Genomic DNA, 12,451 nt, shown 5'->3' on the forward strand with positions numbered 1-12,451 from the left:
GACATTTTTGTTTGCTTCATGGCAAGAGCATCTCAAGTCTGTTGGTACTAAATCAAGAGATTTTTTTTGGGTGGATATACTAATGAATGCTGTGCCACTTAGCTGCTAATCAAGTTGTGGCAATATTCCCAAATTCACACTTCATCCACATAATGGAGAAGAAGAAAAGATAGGTAAAGGAGTCTCAGACCACACAAATGAGAGAGGACAGGTTTCCCCCTCTGAATTCTGTGTGGAGATCCTTGCTGTTTGCTGCCAAGAGACCACCAATGAGCAGCAGTGCCTCTGTGCAGCCAGCTCCAACAGGAAGCCCAGTGACCTGCTGTCCTGCCTCCCCATGAGAGCTCTCACACACCCTTCACATCTCAGGATGAAGGTCTTCCTTGCCAAACTCCCCACATCAGAAGGACTGGGCAAAGAAAACAAACAGGGAGGGAAAAAAGCAACGGGGAGGCTTCCTGTTCTCACAGGCTGCCACCACTGCTGTTCATTTTCCCCTCACCAGCCTGTGGCCCAGAGAAGGCAGCGCTCACATCCGCCTGGAGCCGGCGATGCCCCGTCAGATATTCCAATGCAGCAACGGAGTGAAGAGCCAGGGGAAAGGCTGACAATTGGAGAGGATTTAACAGCATTTCACCTTAAGCTTGAACTCAAAACTGAGAGGATACTGATAAAGCTGTTCCTAGCAGTTGCCATAGGCAGCCACTACCTTGGGCTGCAGCCTCATCTACATACAGGAGAACAAGAGGTCAGGCCTAGCAAGTGCTCAGATGGAAAATCAGACACTGAAATTAAGCTGTTGAAGGAAATGTCACTTGTGATAGGTAACGATGTTTCCACCACATTAGCACCAAGCCAATGGTTCAGTTTGATTTAAGAATTGTACTTAGGGAAGTACAAGCTTTTAAAAGAGGCTTCAAACCAATATCCTAACCCGTTGTGATAGCTGAGGATCACTTTCCATAACAGAAGAGGTATAATAGCTCTAACATCCTGACCCAGTTCTGGTGTGTGCAATTACCTCCTGCTTCCATAAACTCTCTCTCCTCCTCTCTTCCCTTTAGTGGCAGCTAAACAAGGTGTTCTTGCTCATTTTGCTTCCTGTTGGGGAACAAAATTATTCTGTGCAGCTGCCAAATTCTGCCATGGAAGTGCCAGTATTCGGCACTCTAACAAATCTCAGACATCATGTCTAATACACTTGGACATGAAAAGCACTAGAGCAATATAATATAGGCCTTGGCTATATATAAAATGAGCTGGCACAGTCAGCATGCAACAGCCTTCTGGAAGAAGAATATGTATTCTTGATGAGTTTGTCTGTATGTAAAAGCTGTATCAGTGTAGCTGTACCAGTCATTTTCCATGTTGAGACTAGCTCAAAGTACCTCAGAGCTGTTTGTCACAGCCCGGGAAATGAAGCAAAGAAGTCTTGGTTCACTGCATTTTAGGCAGGTGCTTACATTACAAAAAGAGAAATACCATTTTGTTGGCAGACCTAACAGAGGGCTGAAAAACTGAATAGTCCCGAGGGAATAAGCTCTCCTCACCAAAAGACCTAGTTCTCATCTCAGTTAGCAATGTTACACTATGTTACACCAATGTTCTGTCATTTTCCCTTTACCACGGGCTTTGTCCCTGCCATCAGCCTAGCTCTGGGAAAAGAAAGGGTATCCTGCCATTCCTGAATGGCCATTAGGCACCCACAGAGCAAACCCTGAATTCTGAGAACAGTCTCAGAGAGCTCTCCAGCTCCTTACAGGAGTGTAACATAGATCTAGTAGTGCAATACTAGAAACAGAAAGCACCTTTTTAGGCAAACTTATACAATAATGATTTAGCACACATGCTCCCCGGGTCCTATGACCACAAAAAGTCCAGCAAGTTGGCCCTCTGATGGGGCAGAGGAGGAACAAGGGGGCTGCACAACCACCCAGAGCTTTGGGTTATCATAAAGCAATCACACAACACCAGAATTCTGTGAGAAAGAGCCTCAACATGAACCCCATCTCATTTGTTTCAGTACTGCTGCTCATGCATGGTGACAACAGAATGCTTCAATACGTGGGAAAAGATACAAAATAAACTCTCTTCTTGAGACCTAAGCATTCCCAAGTGGCCAAAGTGAGGACTCAAAGCAATCACACATTTCCACTGGCAGGAATAAAAACTCCAATAATCTGGAACATCTGGGTATGATTTAACCACTAGAGGGTGTAAAAACAGCACAGTGAAAGGTTTGCAGCCAGCAATTTAACAGCATTCAGAGCCTGAAGGAATGAAAAAGGCATTCAAACAAATGAAGGAGGAGTAGGATGCTACATAAAGTGAAAGAAAGAGCAGAATTTGACTACTGTGGTCACAGGATGAAAAACCCTAAAAATGAGTTCTGCTTTGTTACTTCTCCTTAAGAAAACAGTGTGGGGAAAAAAACCACAGTACAAATACTTACGGTAAAGTAGTGCAATGGGGACGAGCACGATACACTGACTTACCCTCACCAGCTCAAATCCAGCTCCTAGTTTGAGGAAATCCAACACAATTGCTCCTGTATCTCATAATTACTTTGTTACAAGGTTAGGACCCCTACACATATTCCCACATCACTTCCTCCTTTCCCAATGCAAAAAAGCAGGTGATGGATCAGCCATTGCTGATCTCCCATGCCAGCCCCAGCCTGTGGCAACAGAAGACTTCTTTTTCTGCTGCTATCAAGTTAAAGGCTCGCAATCAGATTAGCTAAAAGCCTTGAAACCTCATTAGTGAAAACCAGATCTGAATTTAAGCTGCTTCAGGGACACAAGCAAGACAGAAGGACAAATACTTACTACGGATCAAAAATGTCATAGAGAGCAGGTAGAAAAACCAAATTAAACAAAAAACAGCCAAAAAATATTTTTACAAGCATTTTCTAAATGAAAGCACACAAGTTAAACTGCAGCTGTTTGTCCTCCAAGAAAAAGCTATCTGCCACGTGAAATACATACACACTTGCTAGCATTCATTACCCCCCGTGCTCACCCATATAGAGCTCCCCAGGGCTGCCCAAGCTGTAATTCTCATTTCACATCCTGGCTGTAGTATACCTTCCCATGCCCATCTATGCTGATCTAGCAATCTGCCAGCAATAATAGTTCTGGACATTCAAATCAGAAGAGTTTTTATGGGATGAAAAAGAGGAAACCTGTGAAGTGGGATGCACTGGTAGGTATCAAAACACCTCTAAACAAGTAGGTAAAGTGAAGCACCAAAATAACGTACAGAAGGTGCTACTAGAATGGGAAAGCCAAAAGATATGAGCCACTTTAAGGATCTGACTGGCTCTGCCTCACAGCCTAGCTTACCTCACTTAGCCTGGACAGCATAGGAACACAACTCTCACAGCATCCTAGTGTGTAGTATTTATTTGTGCTAGTTAACAGTTTAATATATCCCAGAAGACATTCTGAATAATTTCCTCCTATAAACTCATACTCGCATACCAAGCACCAAAGATTTAAGCTCTTCAGTTGCTGAGGCTGCACTATGCTGCACTTCCTTCCTAAAAACATCTCCCATTAAGCTGTTATTACATATACCCAGACCTCATCAAGAGATGATGAAAATCACTTTCTTTATATAGCAGTACCTGAGAGTATTAAAGAATTTGATTTTGGTTTTGTTATTTGCTCATTACTGAAATGTGCTGCATTATTGATTTTCCGTGCATATTAATTTCCTGCTACACTGGTTCATATTCTGCTTTGCAGTAGCACTGCAGAACACTGAAAAAAACTTCATTCTAAGAAGGGAGATTTAATGTGTGACAGTTCTATCTTACAACCATTAAATTTCATTTGTTCCAAAGCATCTCCTCCTTCCATCGTGCAAATTCATCAACTGGGATTTCTGTCTTCTGTCAGGAGGCAAGAGAATGCTTACAGATGCAGTGCACCGAACAGTGTAATTTTTACTGCTGTAAATCTACTGTAGGAACACATCCTGAATAAGAGCAAGGGGCAGGGGCCCTGCAGGACTTGAAAGGAATGCAAGACAAGTTCACAGATATTAGAAACAACCCAACAGGATGTGTCATTCCCTACTCCACCAGCAAAGCAGACTCTCACAAAAACTCAGTGTTGTTTTGCTCCCCAGATGCCAGAATTACAGCAATAAGTATAAAACAGGGCCAAGCATGTACTGGCACTGAACATCTACATTCATTAACACTGAGGAGATACAGTGGGACCTTAGGACAGGGATTCTAAGCTGTGACATTTTTAAGTATCAAGAATTTCCTGAGCTGTTAGTAACATGGATGATATTTAACCCCTTTACCAGGCACCTTGCCACATATTGCTGGAAGCCATAAAACCCCAGTCAATTAATCACATATGTCTCCACAAACAATCCACAACAGAACAAAACTATTTTCACCCCATAACATGACAGCCAGGAAACTGTCAGACAAAACACACCTAAGTGTACAGAGATGCAGGGACACATACATTTACTGCAATCAGACACTTACTTGATTGTCTCTTGCTGGATAGCCATGATAACCTGAAGTCAGAGGCTCGTTCTGCAAGACAAGAAAACAAAGAGTGAATGTAGGAGTTTCGAGGAATAGAAAGCAAGGAAATATAGGCCTGTCTTAACTCAGCCAAAGACAAGACCCTGCATGAAATGGGGGAAGAATGAGCTAAAGTATTCTGCCAACTTCCTTTTTTCCATGTAAGCCAATACACCTAAAATTTATTTTCAACTGGCATTTTTCATATGCCAAATTGTGTAGAAGGAAAAAAAAAAATCAAAGCCATAAAATAAGCATAAACTAATCCTACTCTACCCTCTGTAAAATCAGTTATGCATAATATTGGTCCTTTTCCAAAAACTTTTGATATGCAAACACATTTATTATGATGAAAACTGAAAAAAACAGAACATAAAATTACAGAAGCTATTGTGCACCTCGCCCAGTCTTGAAGAAATGTTTCCCTAAACATTAGCTGTAAATGTATCATATTTTTTTCCTTTTCAAAACAATATTAATAGTTTAATATGAAGTTCAAAAGTAGTCAATATAACTTCAAACATCCCAGTAAGCCTGCACAATATCTCAACACTCCCAACAGGAAATCAATCCTCTAGGCATCATTTCTTCAGCCCAGAAGGGATTCTGAGCCCACATATTTGGTCACATACTGGCAGCTCCATCATCCTCTCTGCAGGAATACATGAACCTCCAACACTTCTGGAATTTCTCTATGAAATTCCCAGACCCATCTCTATTTTAGCAGTGCAGTGAGGATTAAGATAATATAATACTTCCTAAATATTTATTTCTGTTTCTAAATTTATTTTTTGGTTCCTCTCCCTCCAACACATCCTCTTTGGAATGGGGAAAGGGCACACACATGCCTTTCTGTCTGAGCAGAGGATAAACTAAACTAGACAAAGTCTGTATCAAATTCCACCCTGGTACCCCTGTGCATTCACAAGCAACTCCCAGCAGAATGCTAGGAGGAGGAGCAGGAGGAGGAGGAAAGGAAAAGAAAGGGCCACCCTCCACAATCACTTTCTAAGTCTATCTCCTGTTATGACTTCTGAGGAGGAACTCAAGTCAGCCCTGCACTTTCTCCAGCAGCTCTTGGGGAAGGAGAGGAGGGAGAGAGAGGCCCTGACAAAACACAGCAAAACAATCTCAAATTGTCAAAAGCAAATACATTATGGGCATGAAGCTGACTGGAATGTACAATTACTGTCAGGAAAGAAGTTTTGTTGAGATGTTTAAAGTTTTGTGCTGGGACATTTGAGTGAAAGGCCAGCTCCTACCAGAGAGAGGTCTCCTACCCTACACACAGCCTGTGGCCACTGGCACAATTTCACAGTTTGCACAAAACGCAATTTAACACAACTCCTGCTGAAAAGCAAGGTGCTATTATTTCAGCGCAGAGACTAGCAATGCTATTTAAAGTTTGTATCCATCCTCCCTCTCTTCCTCTTTACCTCAAGCCTACACAGGGGATTCTCAGTGGAAACCTGCCAGGAAACAATCACCCTCTCCTCATGCTCTCAAGCTACAGTAGCATGCACAGTATGAAAGCTTCAAGGACAACAAAACTTTTAGCAGCCAATTTTTGGGGATTAACAGTAATTAATTAGGCTGGTCACTGTGTGAGCACATTCTTCTCAAATACTAGCAGCCAGAAAGCAGGTTAAGCACAAAACTCCACAAACTATTCGGAAAAAGAAAGAAAAACACAGAAATTGGAAGAAGCAAATGGAGACCATCAACTACAACATCATTCAAAGTTTAAACTATGAACTTAAGTAAGAACAAACAACACCGTGATGGAAATGTACAGTTAGTCTTTTTCTCCCTCAGTGTAAGTACACCTTATAAGCACTGTGATTGTTTATCCCACAAACTGCAGTTTACCAATGTATGCCTAAATACTATAAACATCCACCCTATATCAGGAGAGATGGTCTTCTCTTGAAAGACTATTCCAGGCATGCTTTTAACAGTACTTATACACACACCTGCAAGGTCAGTATCTCACACAAGTTCCTGTGCAAGTCTCTCTCAATACCCTCAAAACCAGAAAGATTTCTACACAGAGAATAAGGAACTAATGGACAACTTGCCCTTACGGATATTAAGGATATGGGCAGTGAATGCAAGCTGAAAGTTACAATAAAGAAAGAAAAATATAATTGTTATTTTCAGGATTATGTTCTTCACATAAGGGACTAATAAAGAGGGTCAATCATCACAAGGCTGTGGCAGAAAAGAGACAGAACTGAACTTTGTGGGATTTCCTGAAATCACAGTACCTGGATGCCAAGAAACCACAGCTAGAAACAGAACAGTTTCGAAAGTAGAAGAAAATCACAAAAGTGTGAATAGAAAGATGATTACAGATATCTGAGGGCAGTCCACAATATGTAAGAAGCCAGAAAGAAACAAGAAGAATTGAATGGAGGGGGAAATACCCCACATCCCACAATCTCTACTTTGTTTTTTGAAGGACAAACCTCACAGAATGCAGACTAGTAATGTCTGAGGAATATGGTTGCATCAGGAGGCAAAAGAAGAGGTGAAAGAGTGTTACATTAGTGAGAGTTCTGAGATAGCAGAGGTTAGAAAGAGGGCAGCAGCTGGAGCACTAAGGTCACAAAAAGGCCAAAGATATCTCTTTGCCTTTCATACAGCAATGCTACCACCAAGTACTGGACTCTTTGCAAAATCCCTGCTGTGCGTATCATTGCTCTAATTGAACTTAACTCTCCAAGAGAAGGCAGGAAGCGCCTAGGGAAACCGTCTCCTGCCAATAATCTCCAGTGCTGCCAATTTTACAGGTCACTAATGGTGAATCTGGGGCCTGCTGCATGATTATTCCATACGGAGTTTGCTTTTGTTGAAAAGTAAACAGAGCAAGAAGTGAAAGCGTTAAACTCCTGCAACTGGAACAGCACAGTCCAGCAACACCCACACAGAAAACCCCTGCTAGTAGGAAATCTAAGGCAGCAGAGGCTGGGGATACAGCTCAATCTCGTCCTCTGACTGCACATGAACAAAACTAATCTCACCAAATGGAAGTGGAAAAGGGAGAGAGGGAAGGTTTGACACAGATAAGTACCCACCACAAACATAGAGGGACTCTGCCTTCTGGCAGCAGCCTGATGGGAGAGGGAATCCCCAGATAACTCCATCCCTTTCACACAGCTCCCTCCTGCCAATTACATTTGCTTTCGATGCCAACATGCAGCCAGACATTCATAAAGAAATTGAGTTAGGTAGCACTAGCCTGCAAAATCAAATCAAACTGCCACTGGGATGTTTCATTACTTTGTTTACCACTGAAAGGCATTTCTCAGGCACTTGCAATTTGCTTTAGAGTAGGGAGAATAAAACTGGAAGCTAATACCAGAAATCAGCTTTCTGCAACACATATTGGGATTTTATTCAAACCATATTGATGATCTCACACATGAGCTTCCACACTTCCATAGGATGGGTGACCACTGTGGCTGTACCCCAGTGACAGCCCCTATGCAGGCCAACTAGATTTGACAGGATAAGTCACAACTCAGTCAAATCCACTAAGTCTTTACCACCCATTTATTTCAAAGTTTTCCCATTCTTTCATTTCCCAGCCTTGCAAACACAAGACCTTTTCCACTGGCACTTGCAATAGTAAGGTGTGCCACAAACTGCAAGTCACGGATACTGCCTCAGGTCAGAATATAAACTCAGTGCAGTCATTTGCAGATGACTGAAGCTCAAAGTAGATCCTCCTGCACATGTAGAACAGCCAGGCTTTGGAGTTTTTGGGAGTTTTGATACCACTCAACTTGACAAATTCTAAGAGCTGCTGAATTAGACACATCTTAAAAACATAAGAAACTACCAATCAACAAGAAGTGATCATCTCTGCAGGTGGCACTAACTTATGAAAGGCCTCAAAGGACTGGAATAAAGTCATTCCTCTATGGAAAATGTCACAACTCTAACACATAATCGAAGGTCTGAAAGTCGTTCTACCCTTTTCCTAAAATTAAAACTAAATTTTGGCTTAAAAATGCAATCATCCTATTTTTGGACTAACCTGACCCCAGAATCAATCAATTTCACGTCACAACTTGCCATTTTGCCAGATGCAACAATCTCTGAGGCCTGATCAGCAACTCTTTCCTGATAGCCAAATGAAACCTAGAGTCTGCAGATTAAAACTTTGCTCGTAGGAATCATTAGCTTATAGTGAGTTCCTCCACACTTCCCCCAGCCAGAAAATCAATTCCTGCTGAATCCAAGCTTCAGCTTGAAGTGCTGCGTCCTTTCCATTGCAAAGATAATCTCAGAAACATGGCCAAGTAATCTCTTCCCTGGATCTGCAGCATTCCTGCTTTGTGACAATGCCAGGATAAGTGGAGTGAGGTTAATGTAGTCCTTTCAAGTTCCATAACCACCTGCTGGGTTCCGAACAGCAGCAGCAAAACTCACAGGAACAGCTCATCTGTCTCTGCTCTGGCTGCCCCCAAGAGCTACGGCTGGTGCAGCAACCTGGTAGCTTGGAAAGAAGCAACCAGAAGCGAGAAAGCCAGAAACCCTCGGACTACACAGAGCAATGAAAAAAAGGCAACAAGAAATTACTTGTTCCTCCCAAAAGCAAAATGGGATTTTGAAGTGATGAGATAGCACAAGCTACACATTTATCAGACTTGTACTACACAAACAGAAGCCACTTTCTCAGAGCACAGTGAATAAGATGTTCACAATAAGAAAAAAAAAAAAGGCTGAAAACACTGGCTACAAAGCTATTAATCTGAAAGTGACAGTTGCGAAAAAGTAAAGATCATGAGCCATACAGAAATCCCAGTGCTGTTCATCACAGCCCAGTGGTTTCACCATCTTTTTTGTTTTACTTCTTGCATACAGGAAAGACAGAAATCCTGTGCTGGGGAAAGGGGGAGCGGCTGGGGGGATTGTCTTGAAAAAGGCTTTTTAGTATTTAACTGTGGCAGAGCACTGCTAAAACTGTAAATGCCTTGATCTTATTATCAGTTGCTAAGAAAATAGGCAATTCTTTATAAGATCCTTACTTGCACAAATTATTGCATATAAACAAAAAGGAAATAACCATTTCTTTGTCCAAGTGTATCTGATGCATTCAGTGTGCCTCCTCAATTGTGTGTGCTGTCTCCTACCCCAACTTGTTTTTGGATAAAATTAATGGGGAAAGTAGCATCTAAGGGTGAATTACCAATTATTAATGAAAAACTGAACCAAGCAGTTTTTAAATGGATCTTAATGTCACCCTTCTCCCTCGATACTTATCCTAATTTGATATACAGCTCTTGCTAATCACTCTGCAGCACCAATAACTGTGTCTATAGTATGGGATGCTTCCCTTCAGCTGTCTTCACTTTCAATTAAACTTGCTTCATGGCTTTGGCTGTTTTCCACATGTGCAGAGACACAGACATCACCTAGAGAAGACCTTCCATTTATTTGCTTCCTTGTTAGTGCCCTGACATCAACAACCTGTACAATTTGCTGGATGCAAGTAGCAGGACTTACATTTTACTTTTCACCCACTTCTCACCCATCCACTCCCCTATTCCCCCCCTTTTTTTAAGTGTATTTGGGGACTAAAAGCTTGAGATTTTGATAAAAGCCACCACAACAAATACACTGTGCACAGCTGCCCTTGATGACTGGGAAGAATGCTGGCTAGCACAGCCCTGGCTTCCGACACCCACCCCAATGGCTGAGGCCCCTTCTTGAGGGAGGGAGAAGCAGGGGTGCAGCTGCCAGCGCAGGACTCTGGCTGAAGGGACCTGGTGCTCATGAGAGAAGAGAAGCGCCCCCGAGCTCCCCACTCTGAGCCCAGTAGAGGCCAGGACAGAGGCTCATCCGGCCCCTCTTCCTTCCTGGAATTCTGGCCCTGTTGCTGCAGCAACAGCAGCCTCCGGCCTAGGCCCCCCCCCACCCTGCTCCAGACTTCCCCATATCCTAAAAATCCTGTGTTTTCTGCAGAGCCAGTAGGATGGGGCAGGAGAGCTCCCGTGCTGCCATGTCCATGGTGTCTCAGAGGGCTCTAGGGAATGCAGCTCCCACCTGCAGCCTCTCATCCACCCCAGCCCCATAGCATAAGGGGGTTCCTGTCCCAGGTGTCCACTCCAGCCTCTCAGCTCCACCAAGCTGGACACCCAGCCCTGTAGCAGGGCCATGGCACCCACGGAGCCCACAGCCTGCTGTGGGACGCAGCCCTTCCGCCTGGCCATCGGGAAGGGGCAGGACCCCGGCGGAGCCCAGCTGGAGGAAGGCCAGGCCTGCCAGAGGCTCCCCGGGCGGGAAGCCCAGTGACACAGTAAAGACAAGAAAGGAAAGTGATGTCAGATTAATAAAAATAGTCTCCTGCCCTGACCAGAGTTTGAATAGTCTGGAGCAGTAGGCTAGGGAAGCCCACAAGGTGGTCAGACAGAACAGGGCAATTTGGGGATGGCTGCATCCCCGTTGAATAGAGCCCCAGTGATGCCACCCAAAGGTGTCAGTGCAATTTTCTGTATTTTGAAATACGTATTTTCTTAACTCCACTCTCCTGGCACTTCTTTTCTGTGAAATCATATGCATACAATAGGAAGAATAACTGACTGGCATAGCAGAGACTGCAGAATGAAACACAGACAAATACATATCTGACCAAACCACACAGAAAAGTTTAAATACCTTCAGGTCTGTTAAAATATTCATGATGCAACAAGTTTACAAATGCGTACTCAGGCTTTAAGCTGACAGTGTCCATATGGAGTTACAGTACAGAAGTCTAATGCTGCAGAGAAAGGGGATTTTCATACACAAAAAGCACTTCCACAGCTAAAATTGAAGTATTTTATACATATTCTTTATAACAATGCTGACTCTTTTCTGACTTTTTTTTCCTAAATAACGGAAGCAGCTCTCTGGTCAGAAGCAGCCTTTCCTCCAGCTAGGTTTTTCATTTTCCAGATGAGCCAACGGATGTTTTCAGCTACTCAAATATAATTGAAGAGAGATGAGATTTCATTAATTTACTGTAATTTAAATGTGCAAAACATACACTTTCTTTGGACTACATATGCTAGCATCCTCATACTGCTCGAGGCATGAAGAAAATACAGTCTGACTCTGCTGGTCCATGACCTACAGTGGCAACAATAGACCCAGTGCAAGTTAAAGCCCCTGGGAATACTCTGCACTGTGTGACGTCTGTGATCCAGCAAATACAAGGACACTCTGCATGCACAGAAGTCAATAGCACAAAATATTGATTTCCCTCCTCTTTTACTAAGCAGAAGCCTTTTAAAATGGCAGTTCATCTTCATGCTCTTACTCAACAGAAACAGGACAGGGCTCACAACAAAGCTCTAAAATCCAGCACTGGGGGCACCTCTGGATGCCATAATTGTTACATGGGGCTGAGGAAGCATTTCACACATAATTTACTCTAAGCCAACTCATTACAGGGCAACATGCTCATGGCACGAAAATCTGGCTTGCTCAAACATGATGACTACAAGCTTTCACAAGGTGAAGACTACAGAGTTTTGCCTTAGCAGTCAGTCCACTGTTCTGTTTTCTAAAAAAACAGGATGGAGAATATAAGACAGAACAGGACGAGGGAGATGACACCACGGATCCAGAAGGGAAGTCAGTTGATCACAAGCTTCTTGGCTGATTTTACAAATGTTCACAGGCTGTTGCTCAAAGGCTAAAAAGAAACAAGTGTACTCCTACTTTGCAAATGAAATTATAGTTGTCATATTACCTCCAGAAGAAAAAAGCTGAAGCTAATTTGTCAGCTGGGTGTGAAGAGGCTGTGATATAAAATTAAATCTGGCTTGCTCTAAGGGAAATTGGCACAAAAAAGAGATAGAGGCTCAACAGCACACGACTCTGACAAAATCATACTGTATACTAAGT

The 12,451-nt window shown here is 42.9% G+C and overlaps 1 protein-coding gene across 13 annotated transcripts in view; it reads right to left on the bottom strand.

Annotated features, from left to right (window-relative positions):
- The window catches only part of RBFOX2 (RNA binding fox-1 homolog 2), a 171,060-nt gene that overhangs the window by 131,058 nt on the left and 27,551 nt on the right, over positions 1-12,451 (bottom strand). For 12 of the 13 annotated variants that reach the window (XR_013182342.1, XM_077178520.1, XM_077178537.1 and 9 more), the window contains exon 2: positions 4,511-4,561. The exons of the other annotated variant lie outside the window; for it this stretch is intronic. Coding sequence is in view for 11 of the 12 variants with exons in the window: in XM_077178520.1 (XP_077034635.1) it covers positions 4,511-4,561 (51 nt within the window). In the remaining variant the exon portion in view is untranslated. The remainder of the gene's footprint in view (positions 1-4,510; positions 4,562-12,451) is intronic. 13 annotated transcript variants of the gene reach the window in all.

Source organism: Agelaius phoeniceus, chromosome 5, assembly GCF_051311805.1.
Source record: "Agelaius phoeniceus isolate bAgePho1 chromosome 5, bAgePho1.hap1, whole genome shotgun sequence".
Taxonomy (NCBI): domain Eukaryota; kingdom Metazoa; phylum Chordata; class Aves; order Passeriformes; family Icteridae; genus Agelaius; species Agelaius phoeniceus.